General features: G+C 36.5%; 1 protein-coding gene across 1 annotated transcript; it reads left to right on the top strand.

The window, feature by feature from the left end:
- The first annotated feature begins 2924 nt into the window (after nt 1–2924).
- On the top strand, nt 2925–23647 carry LOC149797479 (transforming growth factor-beta-induced protein ig-h3-like). Its single transcript, XM_089960423.1, has 6 exons — nt 2925–3113; nt 6053–6264; nt 15685–15883; nt 19639–19740; nt 21111–21224; nt 23476–23647. Exons 1-6 carry the CDS (start codon nt 2957–2959, stop codon nt 23586–23588), a joined length of 897 nt encoding a protein of 298 aa, XP_089816549.1. The 5' UTR covers nt 2925–2956; the 3' UTR covers nt 23589–23647.
- Nucleotides 23648–24381: the final 734 nt, after the last annotated feature.

The following is a 24381-nucleotide window of genomic DNA, read 5'->3' as shown; positions in this document are numbered from 1 at the left end:
TTTTAACGTAGTTTGAATAATTTTTCAGTCATATTGCTACGATGTCTGCAGTGTGGCAGTTTATAGTGATGTATAGCACTGGGGCATCATGCTGCAAACATGTAGTATGATGTTGCACCCAGTCACATTATCCTGACACCAGGCCGATCAGTCCTAACACTAACCTCTTAATGCTGAGCGTCTAGCGAGGTAGCTGTTAATACCATTTTTGTAAGTCTTTGGTATGACTTGGCTGGGGTTTGAACCCATGACCTCCCGCTTCTGAGGCAGACGCTCTAACCACTAGGACACCGGAGTGGTCAGAATGGAATTGTAACAATTACAATGGAAGCAATTTGTATTATGCTTGTTGGGGCATTCCTCACTGATGGCTGTCAGTGACATCATCATGGGAATGTGTAACAGCCACATTTTGTAAGAACAAGGTGTAGTTGGTGAACAATACAGACACTTTTCTGCCATTTCCACTGGCATCATCTCATATGATGTTATTTAAAAAAACTTCCTACAACATACTCACAACATATAAAACCTATATGCAAATCTGATGAAAGCTGCTTGTGTTTCTGAAACACATATTCCATACTGGTGGCAAGAATGTCCAAATCTACATTACAAAAATGAAAACATTACCATCCATCTAGGAGTTTCAAATGTATGAAATCCTCTTGTTGGGTAGTTTTACTAACAGGCTTTACAGCAGGGCCTTCCATTAGATTTAAATGTGGCAGGTAAGTTGACAAAGTAGGGTGGGGGGTTGGGGGGACCTACCCCAATGGGGATAATTCATTTTTTTTTTAAAGTAGCATGGTGTAAAGTAAAAGTAAAAAGTAGATGGGCTGATAAGGAATCCACTGAATTTACAGACTAAAGGTTCAGACATTTGTTTTTAAGAGAAAAATGAAAGAAGGAAACAATACAACAGATATTTTAATATGACTTTAATGTTTATTTTCTAGATTTAATTAAGATTATGAATCAGAATCAGTCTCCAACTCCACTGTAAAGTTTATCTATTACTTCTTCTGCTCAGGCACCTGCAAATTAAAACAAAATTGTAATGCTTAAATAAAGTCATATCATCTCAGCACTAGTTACATATGCAGAAGTCATGTTAATCAGCATTATAAAAATGTATGAAATTTTCTTCACTGCACTTGTGCTTCCCTTACTATCGTTAAGCCATGATACAAGATAACTTTGCACTTACTTGTCATTTCTGGCACGATGTTTTGTCATAAGAATGTTTGATGTATTTTTACCATGTCCGGCATCTTTGTTTTGGAGGCAATTTATATATTGGCAGCACCTCCAGTTTTCACTATGTGGTATATGGAAGTATAATTGAACATTAAAAACAGTTTATATAACGGAGGGGCCTCGAGTGGCCGAGTGGTCTACGGATCACTGCCATCTCACCTCTGTCTGCGTGGGTTCGAGTCTCTGGTTCGGCCTATATGGGTATGTGTGAAAGCTTGCCAGTAGCTTCTCGTGGGTGGGTGGTTCATTTCGGGTTTTTCCGGGTTCTTCCTCCACCATTAATACTGGCCGCCATGTGCACCCTATCTTGTGCTGTAAAATGGCGTTAAACCCTACAACAACAGCAATATAAAGGAATTTGACGTAGAATAAGTTCTGCTAAACAATAAAACAATGCACTTACCATCTCCAGCAAATATGGCACATCCGCATTGTGCATTCTCTAATTTGTCCACACCACCAACATAGCTGGAGGCCAATGTTTACTGTTATATGCCTGACAATGATTGTAGTGTTTGGTCATATTTTTGTAATTAACAGTGTAATAATATTATTAGCATTCAATATTTGTATTGAATCACAATATGTTAACGATAGTTAATCTTCATTATGTCTGTTAGCAATAGGCAAAAGTTTGGCTGAGTGTTACATGGTGTAGTGCAACCAAAGGTTACAAATAATTGTATCGTTCACACCAATCCGTTTATCTTCGACCGTCATCGGGTTCGTATGCAAATGCAATATATACTATACTCCTATTTTGCAAATTGCATTCCAAAAGTGATAGGGAATGTACTCATTCTCTAAAAAGATATTGTAACTGTATATTGATGGATCTACGGTTGTACATTTATTCTGAAATACGTCATAAATTAAATTACTTTGTTTCTTGTAATGTATTCTTCTTGTATTGCATTCCTTTATTATTAAGCCTTAGGTAGGAAAAAGAAATGAGTATATAATAAAAAGGTTACTGCATTTGCATGGGAAAATATGAACTCATTTATTCGGACTAAAACTACACTCCCAAGCCCTGCAGTATTACTCAGAAGAAAACAAACTCGTTCATATTTTCCGATACAAATGAGGTAACCAATAAGTACTCTCAGTACTGCCAAAAAAAGTCCTAAAGGTGATAAATATATCAAGGATAAATGCCGAGTTTTCATCTCAACCGAATTACTTTCAAGTCACCGGATGTAAAACAAAAAGATTGTCCTATTTTGATGAATGCCACCTGCCAAGTCATCAATATAATGTTTACTATTCTGACCGAACATAAACATTTCTTGGGAAATTTAATCCCAGCAATCTACTCTGCTTTTACAAAATAAAAATGTAATGAAGAGACGGTAATTTTTTCACCTAAACAATTTTTCTTCACTTTAAATCAATGCCGACATGTACATATCACTTACGTTGGAGGCGTCGCGGCGGCTCAGTGGTTTGTGTGCTGGATTCGGAACCGGATGGAATTTTAATAACAGCACGGGTCGGCTACAAGGGTGTGTTTATGGGAAGGCAATCTACTCCGATTGTTTCAGCGCTAAAAAATGCATATGTTGCGGTGCCGTAAACACCAAACCCACCACCACTCTTGTATCGCGTGTTCACCTTAGATTACCTTGTCTGAGCAGGAGACGTCGCTGCTTCGTTGATAAGAACTTTGGGTTACTCAGTAAAGAATAGAGCTGCCATGAAACACGTATACTTGTTTTTGTTTCTCAGTCTCCTCGCGCCCAGTTGTAGTTATGAAAACATCAGCGTTCTGCAATATTTGATGAACCATGGATACACGACATTGGTCAAGTTCCTTACGGATACAAAACTGAGCTCTTTACTAATGTCTGCTGGTAAATATTTCTCATCACATACACACACACACGCACACACACACACACACACACACACACATTATACCATTCCATTTAAATTACTCGAACATGAAGACCGGGAAATGCTTTTTTTCACAATTCAATATCATTATATATAATGATTTATTCCGTGACTAGCTCCAACCACTAATCTTTGTAACAACTGAGACTACCAACAAAGGTGAAAGCATAAGATCACTCGCCCCACCCCCACCCCTGGCCCCAACAGTATTGTACATAAGATTATTAGTTTCCAATATATGCTATACAACAGTGTAAACATCAATGTTTCGCGTGCTTATCAATATAATAATGTGTGACCAATAGACGCCCACGCCTATTTCTTTGAAAAAGTCATGTTTTGCTATAGTGTCACTACGTCGTCATGTTGTGATAATGATATTAAGCAAGCACGGTTTGTTGGTTGATAAATTTGATAATAATAACGAAACTGGTACCGATATTGTCCAGATTAAAGACTACCATCTGCATTTTCGAATCTCGTAGAAAGAGAATATAGATACAACTGGATTAGAAAGAACATAAACACATTATAAACAAGCTAAATAATTTTAAAAACACAGTGGAGAAATAATCAAGATAGCATATTCAGCGCGGCATCTGTCCAAAAACAACTAGTTCAATTACAAACTCTTGACTGGTCTACAGTAGGACTAGAAAAAGTATGCGTTTTTTAATCAGGCCAATTCCGACACAGGTAAAATTGTATGAGTAGAATATGCATTACTATATAACTGTAACGAAGAAAGAGATAAGCATAAAGATTTTGTTCGATCGCTTTATACCGTATAATATATATATATATATATATATATATATATATATATATATATATATATATATATATATATATATATATATATATATATATATATATATAATGTAGAGACGAAAGATAACAATTTCGAATAATGAGCATTGGCAAAAGTTGACATTACCAACTCCCAACGTACCAACCTGACAAAACATAACATAAAATATACTCAATTTATACGACTAACAACGTTTACCACCAACAGAAACCTGTCATGCTAATCTACAGTCTAGAAGAAACACAAACACAAAATAAAGTTTTAAAACATGTTTGAGTTATCATCCAAAAATAGAAGAAACGAAACATAAAAATCGAGAAATTCAAAAATAGAAGAAACGAAACATAAAAATCGAGAAATTGTAGAACGAGATATTATACTGGCGAAAAACTCTGTTTTGGAACATTAGAAACAATGGATAAAAAACATAGCATAATTAGATTAAGGGCATAGAAGAAACGATGATTACCACTTTATTAAAATTTAGAATTAACCTAATTAGAAAACCAAATATAAAATTTTTACATTTTCTCTTGGTACATCGAAACTTGATAGAATTTTGCTGGATTATGAATAGACGATAATGGAGTATTTTATGCAATGGCAAAACAAAAGCATTTTTACTCTAAGTTAAAAACGACCCAGTACTCAGATATATAAAAGAGGCCGGTGGAAATACAATATACTATCGCAGGGAGAACATGGTAAGGAAGATTCAAATGAATTATCGAAAGAGGGTTGTGGAGATATTATTGAAGAAGGCTAGTTTAAAAACAACAGAAGCTATTGGAAGTGAAAGATATGAACAGAAATAGCCACTCAGTAAGGCTTATAAAGTATTATTATAAATAAATGTAAACCAGGAACTAGGGCAAATATATTGTAATATATGGACCGAAATAGAGGAGAACATAAATGATCAGAAGATACCTCGAAATGTTAAACCATACCTCTTCTTTTTCAATAATGGAATTATTATCAATATATGACGAACATATTAAAAGCAACAAAAGAAATAAATAATAAATTTCAGAGCCTCTCTCTCTCTCTCTCTCTCTCTCTCTCTCTCTATATATATATATATATATATATATATATATATATATATATATATATAACCATTCCAGCTGACAGAAAAGCCACGCTTTTTATGTAACCTTTCCAGCTGACAGAAGAGCCACGCTTTTTATGTAATTTTTCCAGCTGACAGAATAGCCACGCTTTTTCTGTAACCTTTCCACCCGACAGAACAATTACGATTTTTCTGTAACCTTTCCAGCTGACAGAATAGCCACGCTTTTTCTGCAATCTTCCCAGCTGATAGAAGAGCCACGCTTTTTATGTACCCTTTCCATCTGACAGAAGAGCCACGCTTTTTATGTACCCTTTCCAGCTGACAGAATAGTCACGCTTTCTATGTAACCTTTCCAGCTGACAGAAGAGCCACGATTTTCATGTAGCGTTTCCAGCTGACAGAATAGCCACGCTTTTTCTGTACCCTTTCCAGCTGACAGAATAGCCACGCTTTTATGTACCCTCTCCAGCTGACATAAAAGCCACGCTTTTTATGGAACCTCTCCAGCTGACAGAAGAACCACGCTTTTATGTAACCTTTCCATCTGTCAGAAGAGCCACGCCTTTATGTGTCCTTTCCAGCTGACAGAATAGACACGCTCTTTATGTACCCTTTCCAGCTGACAGAATAGCCACGCTTTTTCTGTAACCTTTCCAGCTGACAGAATAGCCACGTTTTTTATATAACCTTTCCAGCTGACAGAAGAGCTACGCTGTTTATGGAACCTTTCCAGCTTACAGAAGAGCCACGCTTTTTATGTAACCTTTTCAGCCGTCAAAGCAGTCACACACCAGTACCCGTTATCAGGTACCCTTAACAGTGGACGGAGCATTGTTCACAGACTGAGAGTACAGTCTTAGAATATTGTTCCACTCTTTGTGTGTGAGGCTAAGGAAAATGTGGTTAGAGGAAAGGTGATATGAAAATTAGAGATGAGGGAAGTAGTGTTGGCTTACAGCATATTTTATCTTTTTTATATTAATTTTCTATACTAATTCTTACCCCAACAGGACCATTTACGGTGTTTGCCCCATCAGATGTAGCATTTGCTCGTCTACCTACCACTACAGCAAACTATTTGACATCACATACCCAGAACTTGGCTGATGTGCTGAAATATCACATCGTACAGGAAATCGTTATCGTTCCACTTATCTCAGGAGTAGAGAATCGTACAACGTTACTAGGACAGTCTGTGGAAGTCGCAAAAGCAACGAATGGGGCAAGTGTTTGCTTTGTTCACACACACACACACACACACACACTCATATGTATATTTATATTTATCCCTCGAAAAATCCAAATGTCGATATGACAAGATTTGCAAGAGAATTGTTCTGTATATGAAATTCTGAAATAGACACAGAATTTACCTCAGACTAAACGTTTCTGAATAGTATCATCAGAAATACGACTTAGACCAACTCTGATGCTAAAATTCTGAAACGGAAACGGAACTTAACAGATATAAAAAAATGTTGCCTATTGAATTAAAAGGGCGCAGAGTAAAAGTAGTTCTAAAATTAAGAAATTGACATGAAGTTGTGAACTGGCTGAAACAATCAGGAACAAAATTGCCATTAACAAGAAAATGAAAAATAAATTGTAAATGAAATTTGAATAATTGTAAAACATTCTAGAAACAATGTATTATTAAATAAAAAGGAATTTTCATGAAAGAAACTCTTAAAATTGTACAAAATTACTAACTTCAACGATTCTACATAAAAAAATTACGTTTACAAATTTTCAACAAATTTAAAACGTCTTATAATACAACATTTAAAAATTGTCCAAATCAAATGAAAAACAATAATAAAATTGCACAGGAAAAGAAAAAATACTAATAAGTTATAAAGTATTGAAAAAGTACAACAATAATTAAAATATTTAAACAAAATTTGAAACTTGTGCAAACTAGTCACTAACATGCGTAAGGTTTATTAAACTGGAAACGTCACAAACGAACAAATCTTTAGAAACGTAACATTTGTACTACAGAAATATAAAAAAATAACAAATAAAACTGTAAAGGGAAGATATAAAAATTTTTACTTTTTATTCAATTGAAAACGCTCAAGAAATGTAAACTTTTTCAAATTTAAAATTGTTCAATTTAGCATTTTTAATAGTATCACTATGTCAATATTGGATTTTGATTACTTTTTCTAAGCTTCTAAGCCAGAGCTTCTGTCCTCCACTTTTTACCAAGCAAACCACACACGTTGTGCAACCGGTGGACTATTAATCGTACACAGATGTGAAGTGGCTCAAAGAAGCTGCTAGACTCATACAGTGACGCAAAGTCGTAACAGGCAAAATTTGCAGTCACTGAATTATACAGTCGTTAATAATTTCATCAACCGCAGCCAGCACAGTTCCGGTTGATGGACACATGACCGCTTTTGGTGGTGCTCAAGTCACTAATGTAGTTGATCTCGAAGCGACTGATTGGCTTGTGATCCCATTTTTTTTTCATCCGACCGATAGCAACGTTTTTGATACCATCAACGACTTGCACCTTGTTTTGCAAGTGGTGCAACCGAGAAGACAATCCCGCAAGCACATTTGCTTTACCTGTGAACAATCCACCAACAACGCCAGAGAGACCAGTTCCATAATATGTCGCGTAAACGGGTTTTCTAGGGTTTACAACGCGCACGAATTTCACATGTCCACGTACGGCTGTCATTATATTAAATATCAAATCGATGTACAATGTACAGTTTTTGTCGTCAATGTTTAACTCCGCAGATCTAGAACGTCCCAGTATCGATCCTTAAGGGTAATGTAGTATTCACAATGACATGTTCTGCCGAAGAGTTAATATTTTCCATGGCATACGCCTTTGCATTTGTTGCCTCCCAATGCCATTGAGCCTTTTATATATGTTAAAGTTTATCCAACTGGAAGAGCCACATCGCTGGACTCATAAATATTTTCATTTTTTTAATTTCCTTGAACACAGATACACGTCTTTGATCTCCTCATCAACTTCAAATAGTACACAATATTGAGGCTAGGCGAACGGAGAACTTTACACAGTCCATTACGTGATCGTGTGGTAATCCGAAATTTAAATCAGGCTATCTCCAAAAAGATTTTTTTGGAGTCAATATACAATTTCGCAAACGTAGTTAAAAATTAATTTACAGACGCGGTGAAGTCCAACTTACAATCAGCCCAAAGTAAATCAAATGATCCATCACTGAGTATTACGCCAACTCGAGTACTACCAGCCTTTGTGCGTTTGAATGCAATAACATTAAATGTCTCCGAGCGTTGGTAAATTTCCTCAATCGTTTTTGTTTGGTTGCTTTTAGTAATAGCTTCTGAAAATTGTTTTTGGTGTTTCCGTCCCTCCTCTTCTGCGTCGTTGTACTATTTTTCATGGATATACTAACGTTTGGCGAGTTCAGATTACATTGTTATATTTATACCCAAAATCACTTAATTAATTTGCTGTCGGATATCTTCATAATTATGGCTATAACATTCGCTAAAATCATCATAGGATTCATTTGAAATATCAATCCTCGATCGCATCAGATGTAACGGGTAATTTACTCAACTTCAAGAATCCATGTTGTTTCTTGCACAGTATAATACAGATAGGTTTTTTCTGCTTGGTCTAGTTTATTCCATTCAAGTTCTTAGATCAATCATACGATAATCAAGTAATCAGTGTGTACGAATTATGCGTCTGAAAACACATATACATCTTTTGAGCTGCTTTGATAAAACTGATGTATTCAAACGAAGCAGCTATTTAAGTTTTTCTGTCACGTGTTTTACATGGCACTGATCGGAAAGAACGATATTATTTTTAGAGAATTCCTGCAAAATATTTATAGTGTCGATCACCTGAGTATTTTTCGCCATTACACTATATATGCCGCGGAAATTCTTCAATATAAAATATAGTTTCTGCCAGCAGTTTATTTTACTGCTATAAAACATATTCTCACACTGTATAATTTGCCTATTATGGGGAAATTTCCAGCCCACACTGTATGTAATGCTCTCGCTGAAGAGGAAAAATGAATACCTGGTATATGCGCAAAGATATAAGACAAAATAAACAATGAATATATACTGTCTCATTTTAAAGATGTATCTGATCCAGAATTTAACATGGGCGCGCCTGAGTTTGTGAATCGAAGTAAAAGAGATTTTCCGTATCATCCATACGCGGCCAGAGACCCCACGCAATTATAAACAAAATTTAAAGTGCAGGACACGTCCAGGTTTTCTTTTCTTGCATGTGAGGCATTCTTGGAAATTGAGGAAAAACTTTCAATTGCCGACAACGATAGAAAATACGATGCCAATGTCTAATTTGGATTTGTCAACAATGGAATCATGACGTTATTTAAGAGTGCACGTTATTGCATCGATTGAAAGAAAATTTAACCAATTATTGACAACGTTGACGTAGCCACGACGGTTCTCGAGCTTGCCAGATACAGCGATGATTACACGAAAACAGTTTGTCCAACAATGATGCTTGTCAAAGATGCAACTAATCGTGCAGATTATTGACCGTATACAACCCTTGTTGTTCATCATGACTCTCCTGAGCCATACGCCACTGCTCACACCGCATTGGTGACAGGTACGAACCCACATTTTAATCTTGGATTTGCACAACGTCGATCACAAATCCTTGGTGCTTCATGAACGTTTTGTGTGTGTGTGTGTGTGTGTGTGTGTGTGTGTGTGTGATTGCCCTCAGTCACATATCTGGCTCTTTTAGAGAAATTTACATGGTTGTTTTTGGAGCTAAACACAGTCACCTTGTTTCGCAAGAACAACTCCAACGATGAAATTGAAATATGGGGTGATGGAGGTGTCACTGATATTAGAGTTGAGTTGTCAACATTGACTTTGTGGATACCTTTTCTAGCCTCTTCACTGATTTCAGAATCACGTTTGTTATCTTTCATGCAATCTGGTACAGCGTCAGAGCTGTCGTTTCTCGTACATATCACAGATGTGCACCCACTAAGTGTTATTACGGGGCAGTTTCCTTGTCAAATAAGTACCCAACGTGGCTTTACTGTACCAAAAAATGCGTCCTTTGCGTTTCAAAATACAGAGTGAGATAATGACAAAGAGCGTAACAAAGTGGTATTTGACGACTTACAAGTAACTGAAGTTTCCTTCCGGTTAAACGGTTATCAGGAACCTTCTGAAGAAATTCAGCCTGATTAAAGAGATGCCACTCCTAATATTGCACGTGCATATCACATTTTGTGGGCGTATATGGACTGGCATCAAAACGTTGACACGTGCCTGCAAATTTCCGAACAAGACTTTCTGACGTTGTATCCGATTTATTACATTTCATTGGAACACCTGCAACAATCTGACAATCTGTTCTTGCCATACATTTTAATGCACTTGTGGGTGCGGCTGGTGGTGGTTATGATTGTTATGCTGTGATACTCTCTGACAATATTATGTTGCTGGATGGAACTGGTGGCTGAATGAGGGTCAGTGATGTACATGTGGATATTACATAACTGAATGAGTTACGTATTGAAACAATACTGTCCTATCACGAAGTCAAGATCGGCCCTAATGAAAATCAGCTGGGACAATAACTAACATAATACAAAAAAAAATTGTGTGGTCACCACGAAACTTTCTCCGGCAAAATTAAATGGATATATCCCCGTGTGGTAGACCCAAACACAACTTGCTTAGCTTAATGCGGCCGAACACAATAGACCCAAACGACATTAAAATTCTTCAAGTCAACGGTGACACATATGGAAACAACCGGTGGAATATTTCCAATCCTTTGAGCAATTGGTGCGTTGTTATCAGCAACGGCTCCCGTAGTTACAAACGCTGAGAAGTTATGGACTGTTGGAACTGCATCTGGGATGACGCTAATAAAGGTGGTTGGCGGTCGCATAGTGCATCATGGACCTGGTAAGTCTATCAAAATCAGGAAGAAGCCTTAGATTCCCAGGAACAAGTCATAGGAAAGAGATCTTCGATTATCCACGCAGGTCACGCGTCCAGTGACCAATCTAAATTTACTCACGATAGCAAAACCAGTCAAGCATTTTTGTGACATCTTTATGCGAAATGAACTTGCATCGATGGTGTCACCCATACGTGAACCGGTATTGTCAACCTGAATTTTACTTCAGGACCTGGCACTCATTGGGTTGCAACAGTTGTGGTACCTCAACATCGTTTGCATTTTGACTCGTATTGTCCTGCACCACCAGTTGAAGTTGTTAATTATTTAAGGAATGGCACTACCTTCCTACGCAGTTGGCCTGGACGACAAGCAACTATACCAGTACAACACGTTGGGATGGACCAATATGTACTCATCTTGTTGTTAAAGTATTGCGGGCACGTGGGCGTTCACCTACCCCACAAACACATTTTACATTTAAGTACGTTTAATATTATACAAAATGTCTATTAACATTTACGGACGTTACTTAGCCCGACAAACGGTGCTGATGTGGATCTGAGCAGGTTTGCCACCAAGGCGGATTTGACTGAGTTTACTAATCGCCTTGTTTGCTACGACTTTAAGTGAACCAACTAAAAGAAAAGAACGGAAACCAACAAGTTTTGTAAAAATGCAACAAATAATATATTTCCCTAGAATATAAAGTGAAAATTTCAAATGAACTTACAGTCTGGTGAATTAAATCCGAAACGGTCCTAAACGTTCTATCACAAGTCCTAATGTATGAAGTTTCAAGTGAATTCAAGTGGTATTCCAATTAAAATTCAATATTGGATGTGCTGATGTGCCTGTAATCTCGATTATGCTAACGTGCCAGTGATGTTTATGAAATACTAACAGACTTCTGATGTATCGCAATAATATAATCCAAAATGCCTTTGTCTGAATTCACTATAATTCAAATCAATGATTCTGTCCAAGAATATTATTCTGTACTTTGCAAGTCCAGTGAATAATACTTTGAATAAATAAATCCACTCAATGAAAAACTGAACACAACAAAAAGATTGATTCTGCATCAGATGTTAATGCAAGAATATATATATTTTTTTAAGTAAACAAGATTATATACCCCTCTATTTGACCTTTGTGAAACACGTACCATTTTCTGGAAATACCTTGTCAACTTAATGAAAGTTTCCATTCTAGAAGTTTCTACGGTCAGTATCAAGACTATAAACATGTTTACCAATAATAATGATCTGAATATGTAAACCACACTAATAGAGAAATATTAACTGTGTATTATGTTGTTTACCAAATAAACGTAATTGGTAAGGTACACTATGACCTTAATTTTGGACAAAGTCAAGAACAAAATACAGATATACATAACATACAGTCATTAAAAAAAGCCAACGAACAATACCAATTAAATACACATATATGATGTAGATGTTGATCCAGGAGAGCTTATGACTTTTTGAAGATAAAACTAAAGATAAATCGCAAACGTCCAACGTAGACATTAAATATATTATTGTCAAACTGAAAAACGCTGAACGGGAAAAAGCCCTGACTAAGGCCACTGAAAAATTGGGGAATCAGAGACACCGGCGTGTCGGTAGAGTTTATCAAAGAGTATGATGATACAGCCAATAATGTGATTTAGAAATACGTGGATGAAAAGATCACAAATTTGCCCGAACCACCACGTGTAGTAACTATAGTTACAGCATACTTAAACATTTTGATCAGCGAAAGAAGAAAGGAAACAAATGCCACCACAACAAGTGGTTGACTTATTTTCCCTAACGTGAATAGCTTTGATAAACCTAAATCTCGCATCATGTCAGTATCGTTGGTCGCCGGAGATGAAATACAATACGAAGGACTCAACATCACTCCTATCAGATACTCCAACGTTTTTGAGTTTCTGTTTAAAATTAGACTCATCATTATTAACATGATTGATTCTGGCCGCGGTGATGAGGTTGTAGAATTTACTGACCGAGTATTAGACCAAATGACAACGCATGTAAATGTCGATAGCAAATTCGTCCTACTTGTCGACGAATATCTACTTTAAAATGGTGTTACCAAATCCTCGTACGCACTCAAATATAATCTTGTTAAGGATCAAATAGAAATCAACCACTGGAACCACCATGATGTACCACAATCAAATCAAGGTCCACTTGGAATCATCGCACAGGCAAATGCCCAAAAGTTGACTAAATCGCCACGTGTCATAAGGTTGAAGTGGTATTCACCGCAGTATCCACCCCGGTTAAGTTCACCAATGAATATTTTACACCAACATTGACTCAATCGAGACAAAAATGATCTCTACTGTTTTTCAACAAGAACGCAATTGTTCGGGTAGCAGTTATTGGGGAAAGACGTTCGTTAGAGGTAAAAGGTACAGACGTAATCGGTGTGGTCTTAAATGAACAGATCATTAGACTCCCATTTAAATACTCCGCAGAAAGATACTTTCTCTAATTCTATGACAGTTGTAGCAGTAAAGAAAGGGTAATTGCATAAAGTGCGTGTGCACCAGTTGGAAGTATTATCATGGCTTTATCGATAATAACCGGTGTCGATGGTGGTGCTAGCCAATTTATTTGGAAACAATTACATTCACGAATACGTGTTTATTCAGAACTGCTTGCAACAGCACAAAGTAGCCTCAACACTGTTAGTAAACTATATTCGGTAGCTACTGAAGATAAAATAATTAGCAGTTCTCTACTGTGTTGGCGAAAATGGAAAATCACCGACAGTTTCTAGAACAGATAATGAACCCTGCGAGTGCGGATTTACATATAACAAAAGTCGAGTAAAAACCAAATTGTCATAGGCGGTTTTGCCGATCACTGCTCTGCGTCACTTTATACCACTATCTGCATGACTAGGCCACTTAACTTTCGTGGATTATTGATGCTAATAGTTTACGGGTTTCACATCGTGTGTGGATTGCTTGCTAAAAAAGAAAACATCATGGAGTATAGTCGCTGTGACCTAGAAAAGAAACAAAAATCCAAAACCGACATAAATGCACTACATTTCGAAGGAAATTTAGAACATAAGGATATTCTAAATAAAATAAAATTGAAATACAACATATTTCAAAACAAAAGTAAATATAGAAATAAAAAAGAAAAAGCAATGAAAGATTTGAACAGAGTAAATGAACAATTTGAAAAATGAAAAGCATGTTTGAGGAAAATTTACTAGCATACACACGCACGTATACATACCTATATACCATTACAAACAATTAAACAGAAGAAAATAGTTCATACGCATTATAGTTACTGTCCAGTGCAGATTGAATGTGGGGTATTTTTTAGTTCTGTTTTGATTCTGCATTTAATCGCAATTATAAAAAAGTATGGACTCTAGGGGAACAGAACATGGGTAGCTCGTGCATTTATATTTACTATCGAACAAACTATCATACATACAGAGGGATGGGAGGTGTAGGCTCATATATTTAGACTTACTATCCAATATCACATATGCAAAGGAAATGGCTAAGGAATATTTGTTCACACACACACACACACATAAGAGCGCGCGCACACAAGAGGACACTGAGGAATGTATATTTGAATAAAGATTTACAAATAGGATGGAGAAACCGACAAAATCGCATCTAAGAAAATGACTTATTTTTGCAATCCAACACTAAGACGTAGAAATAAACTAAGGGACAGTAGTGGATATCAAATGGTCATGACACAAACTCTTCATGATAAATACTCTCGTATGGAAGTAAAACATAAATTTGAGCCTGAAAATCGGCTAATTCTATCCGCTCTCTAGATGGGGTCTCATCCATCACAGGATGGCCTAGTGGTTAGAGCGTCCGCCTCGGATGCGGGAGGTCGTGGGTTCGATCCCCAGCCGAGTGATACCAAAGACTTACAAAAATGGTTCTAACAGCTGCCTCGCTTGGCGCTCAGCATTAATAGGTTAGTGTTAGGACTGGTCGGCCTGGTGTCAGGATAATGTGACTGGGTGGGACATCATGTTACATGTCTGCGACATGATGCCCCAGTGCTATATGTCACTATAAACTGCCACACTGCAGACATCGTAGCGATATGACTGAAAAAAATTTAAACTACGTTAAAAAAAATCAAAAAGAAAGTCCATCACAGGAGGGAAAGGGGATAAGCGATGGTCACTCACATCTATTTAGCATATTTAGGGTAAACATACGACTGACATACCGTTGTTTTATTACGCACCGTAAAGCTGGTACACTTTATAAATGGTGTTTATCGCTACTCACAGATGTGGCCCCTGGTGGCCGAGTGGTCCAAAGCATTCGTCTTACAGATTGTTGCTATTTTATCTCTGTCCGTGTGTGTTCAAGTCTCGGGCTTTACCGATGTGAGTATGTGTAAAAGCTTGCCAGTAACCTCCTGTGGATGTGTGGTTCTTACCGGGATTTTCCCGGGTTCTTCCTCCACCACTTATACTGGCCGCCATGTATGTATAGCATGTAAATGGCCGTAAACCCTAAAACAACAACAACAACAATACTAGGTATGGCATCATTACTACTCAGCTATTTATAGCTTCGTTTTCAATCTTCTATTTTAATATATTTCTTGTTTAAGCTACTTATAACTGAATCGAGGTCTATATTACCTGCTTATCTAAAACTCTCACTTTACACTCTTACAGCTGTTAGTGAATGGGTTTGCAGCAGTGCATGGTGGTGATATTGTCGTTGCCAATGGAGTAATACAACCGATAGACGAAGTTTTAATCCCACATATTCCGGCGACCGAAAGCATTGCACAGATCATTATCAAGGATGACCACAGATTTAGAGATCTAGTTATGGCTCTCATTCTGACAGATCTTCTCACGGTACTCGGTAGTAAGTAAACGTGGCACATAACACGAATGGTCATCAGTGTTAAACCTGTCCACTACGCTAATTTAATTTCCCTGAAAAATTGGATGATTGGCTCACTGTATCAAACTGTTTGTGCCTGTCTGTCCGTCAGTTGGCTCATAATTGGACCTGATAAGGGGGCAATAAAAATAAAAAAACTAGTTAAATTGTATGGCTTGAAGTTTTATTGCAGATGAAAGACTCGGTGTTGAAGCTTACAAATTATCAAAAGACACTAATTCTAATGATCGAAAGAGAAATGATAAGTAAGACATTTTACTGTTCTTGATATTAGGTGTATGACTAATGTAATAATAGAACGCAAATATTAATCATTTTGATTGATGACTATAATTTATTTGTTTAACAACGAATTTCAATTTTCTTCAAGTATATTTGGTATATAATATACGTTTGATTCTTCGTTTCTAGAGTTAAAAAAAATTGATTGAAAAATAACCGTTAGTTTTCTTGAAGCTTTAGAATTTAGGTTGCTTATTTCGTTCGAGTGATGTCAACAGCTTAGTAACAATAAGAAATCCAGTTTCGGCACAATAGCAGAAAAAGCTGCAATAACAATGAGGACATCTCTTATTTGGGGGATTTTTGTATGCAATAATTACAAATTCAATAATTCAAGGGACGCCCCTCCCCAGCACAGCAAGTATAATATTCGTAAATGCATCAAAAGGTGTTTGTATGTATGTATGTATGTTATATATATATATATATATATATATATATATATATATATATATATATATATATATATATATATATATGTGTGTGTGTGTGTGTGTGTGTGTGTGTGTGTGTGTGTAAAAGGCGCGAAACGGGGACATCAGTGTGGATACACACCAACAGACCGGGGACACACCTCGAAATGGGGACGACCCCGTTTTGTAAGGTCGGCTTAAATGGAATGCCAAGGCCTTATTTAATGATACAAACTTTAAAATAAGCGTATCTGAGCATGTCCTTATTTTGTTGGTATTTTTTCACAACATGCTATACGCAACAATACACACGTCCCACTCGAGTCAAAACCTCGTGTGTATCAGTCGGAAAACTGGGTCCCCGTTTACGCGGTAAAAATTCACACTGTTGTGCTGTCGGCTTGCTCACTTTGCTTCCGAATTACTGACCGAAGACGACATCACGGAGAGCTAACAGGATTTAAATCATTTACATAAACATAGTCAATTATATACGATATATTTTCTATTTTATCACAGAGAGCAATATCAATATACATGTTTATTAATGGGTAGTCCAACGTTCATAACACATTTCGCCAAATTAGACCGGGAACCAAGAAAACTAAATAAAAGGTTTCATGCAGATATTATGCATTGTTTTTACGATGGACAAGACATTCTAGCAATTCATCTGTGCTTGTATATTTTATCTCCTTTTAACTCTGAGCCATGCACATTTGGATAAGAAATACACTGGAAAATATATCAACATTGATTTTTGTTCATTCAAATGTGGTTAGAAGCATAATAACGAACAGTCGACATGGTAACCAAAACATAATACCATTTCTTTCCTCCAATTAACCGCATTAGAGGTAAATCCGACAAGTTAAGATTGAGCCAATAGGAAATAAAAATAACTTTTGTAAGTGCTTATACATGGCACCAGTCACGACGCTGAAAATATGAGATTTTATACTCAAATTTAGTGTTTCTCGATGTATCATATAAATGTTCGTGCTGGCTGAAGTCTAAATAATGTGAAAGAAAACAATCAGATACATTTTGTTTGACTCAGAGGTAAATTATCAACTGTTTCACATTCTGTTCTCGTTAAGTCATTACCTTTTTATATTCTCTCTCTCTCTCTCTCTCTCTCTCTCTCTCTCTCTGCGGCCTCTCGGCTTCGTTACTTCTGTCTGTTGTTCTTCCTTCTTGCTAGCTTCATTTCTTTCTGGCCGTAAGTCCCTTGTTTTCCCCTTTTTCTATGGACCCGATGATAGCAGTCGTCATTTTTCTCTAATCAATCAATGACCACAAACACGCAACATTAAATTTACAACTGACTTCACTAAGAGATGGCAGAACATTAATAATGTTACAAGCAAGATGTCTCTTTAGTAAACGAATGAAACAAACTATAATAATTTTCCTCTAAGTAATGCATGACCACCAATATCACAACTACACATTTACATCACAACTTCACATTTGCCTGCCTACCTCACAAATGCATTGTTTCTCCTTAATACATTTCCGGAACGTAGCGCCGGTACTTAACTACCATAAAATACAAATCACAACACAAACACCAAATACCAGGAACTATTTTTCCTACGCTAACTTAAGTCAGTCAAATCATGATTTTAAGCCTTATTTCGCCTGTTACTCTACACCATATTTACCATCATAGTAAGAATAAAAGTCGTCTCCAGATAACGGGACAGTCTCTTCTCGATCATTCAATTGTACGATTTACCAGTCTCTATCATGAATACTGCACATGGCGTCACACAATCAATCCACACAATTAGATTTTAATAGGGACTATTTGGCGAAAGGGACGCTTATGCGGCTCTGACCTGAGCTCACTAAAACTAAACCATGCCATCATACAAAATAAACTTTTGGTGTGTTTCGTATTGAAGAGATCTTATCATGCATTGGCTTATTAATGAAGGGGATTGCACTAAAGTGGCAAATTTTTGTACACCAAAGTTAAAAATGTGGGACATTTTAAATTCTTAACCGCAGTCTTGCCAATAAAATTATATTAACTGAAGATTGGCATGCAGATCTTTGATTATTTCATTTTAGAAAAAGGGACACATTCTCTGTATTTTCACACAATTCTGAAAATTCAACTTCTTCAAACACATGGACACCATTTTTACTTATATATACAACAAAAATTATATAAAGATTCAACATGATAATTTTAATTTAGTTTATTAATATGGATGGGAAATATGTGTATCAGGTGAGATTACTGCAGTATTTAGACTGAACTGATTTCTATTTAGAATCAAAATACGTACTTATTGAATATCCCCTATTTGACTGTATAATTTCTAGCACTGTGTATATGTGTGTGTCCCCATTCTGATGGTAAAGATTATGATGCAGTGTTTCTTGGAAATCAACCACAAATCAATTAGAAATGACATGTATGTATCAAATGCATATTCAATTAGATCTTTATCGCTCATAATTTGTTAAAATAAAAATGTCCCCATTTGGATGGTAAAAATAATATGTCCCCGTTTTGTAGGTTTTACAAGAATGTGTGTGTGTGTGTGTGTGTGTGTGTGTGTGTGTGTGTGATGACACATAATACATTTAAAGGTTTAATTCCTGTAGAAACAGCCGTGTAAAGTTTTGCAAACACAACGATTTTCCTGTTTTATTTGTTTGTCATGTCTCTGTTTTGTATTTGCCTTTGAAAAAAAAAAGAATCATTAAGAGTGGAAAGAACTCAGTCCAGCTAAGTACTAGTTTTCCATTGTTTGTTGTCAGTTTATTGCATATATATACACTAGGGCCAATCGACATTGTATTCATTCATGGACTAAATTTATTTATCAGAATCGAAGTTTTATTTTTGTTTTCTTGATTAAAATCTCGCAACGTTACTTGTCGGTTGCCTTCATTTGAAATACCCGAAGTATATCCTTAATAGTCCATGGGTCTAGTATAATCCTTTAGACTGAAAATGTTTTATCACTTTTAAAGATTTGTTTCACTAACATTTTCTCACAGGTGGCGACTTCACTCTGTTTGCACCGATTGATTCTGCTTTTGGCCAGTATCTCGACAACTTACTGAGGACACCTTATGGGCAAATTACTCCCATATACAAAAGTAAGTTCTCTAGAAATCTGCGTATATGACAGACGAAACCAGGAGACTAGATTACTTGATGACTATGACATGAACAAAATCATTCAAAATCATTCAAGGTTGTTTGTGTGGGTTTTATTTATTTTTTGTTGTTTTGTTGTTTTGTTTGTTTGTTTTTAATATTTACCGAGCCACACAGACTTTCTTTCACTCAATGGTATAGTTAAGTCAGTGGAGTACTAAGGGGAATGCGAGGGGGGCGGTCCGCCCCGGGTGACAGCCAAAAGGTGTGTATGTGTGTGTGGGGGGGGGGCATCGGGATTGTTGAAATACCAATACAAGTTTTCAAATCAAATGAAAAATTCGCCAAAGTCAAAGTTATTTCCAATTTGCTTATTACTGTTTAGAAATCTACATGCAAACATAATATATTTTTGTGTGTTTTTGCATTTTAAAATTATTTGAGAGGGTGCCAAAGGAAGGATCAGTCCCAGGTGCCAAATACTTTAGGTACGCACATGAGTTAAGATTTCTAGGGGTGACGCCACAGTGTAGCATACGATAATGTCTCCATGTGTGACATTACTCAGGACCGGATAAGGTCAGGTGTTGGGTGATGGAGGTGGAGTTTCCAAAATTTCAAAAGAGCATTAACTTTCCTCGAAAGAGCACTAAAGCAAAATTCAATGCGTTTATTTACTCAGAGTGTGCATAGACGTACGCAAGAATAAAATGATGGTCAAATTTCAAATGAATAAGTTTGTGTGTGTGCGTATTGGGATTTCTTTGCCGGGGCTGGGGCTTTTAGACCCTGGGACCCCTCTCGCCCCCGATCCAGCCCTGATACTTAAAGCACATTATGTTCTATATCTATATCTTTATGCAAGACATACATATGACATTGAGTAGCCATTAAATATTTGAAAGAGTTTAGTTGATTTTGTCATCTTTGTAAATGAAATTAGCAATCATTGGCGTAGCTTCAAATTTTATGTTCCCCCCGCAGCAAAAAAACCCCATAGAAATGGGCTGCCACCCCCACCCCCACCTCGCATAGTATGGGTCATGGAAGCGGTAGTTACTCCACTGTCAGAAATTCATATTGTATACTTAAAAAGGAAGCAAAGCTCGGGCTATAGCAAGAAAAGGGTGGGCCATAACAATTTTCATGAAGAATTGCACTGCTGTCTAAAATTAATCAAATATATTTAACTTTAAGACTTAATGTCGATAAATATTGTGGCCTTAAGAAAATCACCAATCTTGGATACTGAATCATTTATCCTCGCACAGGTTTAAGTCAAGGACCTCGTAGGTACAAAGTGATACCGCTGCGACATCCAATTCTTGTTGTACAAATGTATATTTATCTATCCATTAATTTTAACAAGGGATTTTCAAGTATCATGTGGTTCCCGGTGGACGCATGACGTCACAGCTCCGTGATGGGGAGTCCCTTTTCACCTTGGACGGCGCAGTTCTTCACGTGACCAAAGATGCGAGAGGTAAGGTCTAAAGAGAATATCGCAGTTAAATCCGACATAATCTAATGGCGTTCATTTGTGCCCTGTAGTATTTTGGCGACACAGTTTTCTTTTTTTTGTTTATACATGTTTTGAGTAAGATGGTATTTTATTGTTGGATATTGTGGGTGAGGGCGAACTACAACCTTCCAAGCCCTATTTACTTCAGGCGAAACCAAAACATCAGCCAATACAAACACTGCAGTTTATTTACTATATTCCCCATAACCACAACATCCACCAGTACAACAATATAATGTATTTAATGTACACCCCATAGAACACTATAATGTATTTATTGTATACCCGATTTTTTAAATAATAAACAAAACTTTAATTGCTTCACATAATATAAAAACGTTTCTGCAAATATATTGGAATGCAAGTGTTGTTTTCATCATGACTGAATTGCGCATAAATATAGTTTAGCTTGATTTTACGAACCATCACATCATTATAGACCTACTTTGAGGTCATTACTGTCATATCATTATACACCAACTTTGAGGTCATATTACTTAGCAACAAACTTATTGGCTCTTAAGTGAGTAGTTAAGGGGATCTGTGGGGCTTATGGGAATTTACAACAAAATGATAGACTATACATTGTGGTTATTATATTTAGTGGAGGAAGTACCGGGGAAGACCCAAAGCAGAGCCGCTAATGGCAAGCTTTCTCACATACACACGTTGGTCGAAGCCACGCTGACTTGAGTATTTAACATTAATGGTTTTGGGAACAGTATATGTGACATATTGTAATTTAGCATTAACAGGTATAGAGACTATAGGGCTTCGGGAAATATAACATTAAATAAATAAGTTCCCTTGTGTCAAACGTCTAGTTAAAGGTTCCGTAAGCTCGACAGTGTCCCTTAATGCTAAGTTCCGTGGGGAGAGGGATTCTGTTTTAAAAAATATAAATTTTTTCAAAGGGATCAGAGTGCCATTCTCATAAGGCCAGTATAGTCTCAAAATCGGCTAGTATTAAATTTTAATCAACCTATTATACTCTCCCGAAAATGATTCATTTTAAATTGCCATAAGCCCCATGCTTTCCAGTATTTACCCTAATGTTCAATTCCAGAAATCCAATATTGCCTCCCTTAAATACTTCCATGTGCACGCAATAAGTGGACGATTTGTCCCTGGATTCCAGCCTTGATATCTCTACGAGTATTAGTTATGAATTCTAGCCTTGATAGTCGTACGAGTTTTGTCTCTGGATTCCAGCCTTGAGCATCACAAGAGTACTGGCTGTGGATTTCAGCCTTGATAGACTTAAAAATATTAGCGCTTGATTCCAGCCTTGATATCTCTACAAGTTTTGGTTCTGGATTCCAGCCTTGATAGATCTACGAGTATTGGCTCTGGATTCCAGCCATGATAGCTCTATGAGTATCGGCTCTGGATCCCAGACTTGATAGCTCCAAGAGCATTGGCTTTGTATTCCAGCCATGATAGCTCTACGAGTATTTACTCTGAATTCTAGCCTTGATAATTTCATTGAATTTGATAAACTGGAGCAATGGTAATTCATTTTGACACTGAGTCTAAGTAATCCTGCCACTAGGCTTTATAATCCTTTCCAATTTTTGCGCACTATTTAAAAAGAAAATTTTAACTTTGGATGTCAAGTGAAATCCAACAGGTCTGCATGAAATTCACTTATTAATACAAGATTGGTATTCATTTCCTGATATCATATAAATCATTGTACTTTTTTATCTATAATTGATGTTGCTTTTATTACTATCACTATGATTGTCACACGTTATTGAATAATACAAATGGATCAAACAAAAAACAAGTAAAATTCATATGCAGAGAAACAACAAACTGTTTCGCAAATAAGTATTAATAGCTCGAAAGGTTGAAAGGAAGGGCGTCATATATATGTTAGGTCTCAATAACGAAGTTTCTATAAATTTCCAAAAGAATATGGGCGAGTTCTCTATTAGAAATGGATTATGAACGTAAACAACTGTACTCTTATGCCACGTACACAATTCAACGTCAAGTCATAAACGTTTGCTTCAGCTTACTATCTCAGAAACTCAGTACCATTCGCACTGAGAATTTAATCATATTGGATGTGTTCGTCTTTTTATCTAAAAGGATTTCTTTACCATCCTAAACGACGTTTTTAGATTTTTCTATCAAATTATATACTTGTAATACAAATATCAGACCTTTATGTGGTCTCATCTGAATATTTGCTCTTTGTCCGCAGGTCAAACTTGGATTAACAACATCACGATCATTGAAGCTGACATCCAGGCAACCAATGGTGTTGTGCACGTGATAAACGACATTCTTATACCTTCTAACATATATGGCATTTAGATCAGCATTGATCTTACCTCTAGATCAGAAGTGATCTTCAATTTAATAAAATTTCCTGGTGAAATATATCATTTCATTATACAAATGTATGCTGTTTTTTTAATGCATCTATTGCAATACCGGATCTTTCCCTCCGTCCCCAACTCTCTGAAAGGAGCGGTCAACCATGACCTGATTATTATTTACGCAGGCTATTTTAAAACGCTAGAAGCTTCCAAATTTGTAACATTAGTAGGTTTCAAACATTAAGAATTTGATGTTATTTAAAAATAGCGTGTTTCACGTATGCTCTTTTGATGCCAAGATTTACATTGTAGTCCTTTAAACAGCGCATTTATCACAAAACAATTCCTGAACAGACCGACGTACTACTGTCTGAAAGGAATTTGTAGGAATCCACGATAATCGCTGAGCATTAAAACCAAACGAGATATTGTTAAAAAAAGTTAAGAAAGTGTAAACATTAAATTAAGTTGAGATTATATATATGTTTGACTTCAATACAAAAGCTCGAGATAGGTCAATCTCAAGAAAGAGGTATGAACTATATCCTACGTATGAATTATGATTGGTAGAGTCGGTGGAACTTCGTTACCTAACCTTGAGAAACAGGGTATATAATACGATGACACATACTGGTAATTCATATGGTGTACTGATTAATAGCCTTCTATAGCGGCACTTTACATTGACGGGTGGTCAATTGCGTATGCAGCTTCACCTGTCAATCACCATGACATAATATTTGTCAGTGTCTAAGAATCAATCAGAAAACATATGGAGTCCTGTATTT

Source organism: Sinohyriopsis cumingii, chromosome 6 (assembly GCF_028554795.1).
Source record: "Sinohyriopsis cumingii isolate HCF-2022 chromosome 6, ASM2855479v2, whole genome shotgun sequence".
Classification (NCBI taxonomy): Eukaryota; Metazoa; Mollusca; class Bivalvia; order Unionida; family Unionidae; genus Sinohyriopsis; species Sinohyriopsis cumingii.
This window is presented reverse-complemented; position numbering and strand designations above follow the sequence as displayed.

Bases quoted from the DNA above. Each gene is read 5' to 3' on its own strand.
- LOC149797479 (XM_089960423.1), top strand. From the start codon at position 2,957: ATGAAACACGTATACTTGTTTTTGTTTCTCAGTCTCCTCGCGCCCAGT. The intron at 15,884-19,638 runs GTAAGTAAACGT...ATTTTCTCACAG, and splicing joins TCTTCTCACGGTACTCGGTA to GTGGCGACTTCACTCTGTTT. The intron at 21,225-23,475 runs GTAAGGTCTAAA...CTTTGTCCGCAG, and splicing joins CGTGACCAAAGATGCGAGAG to GTCAAACTTGGATTAACAAC.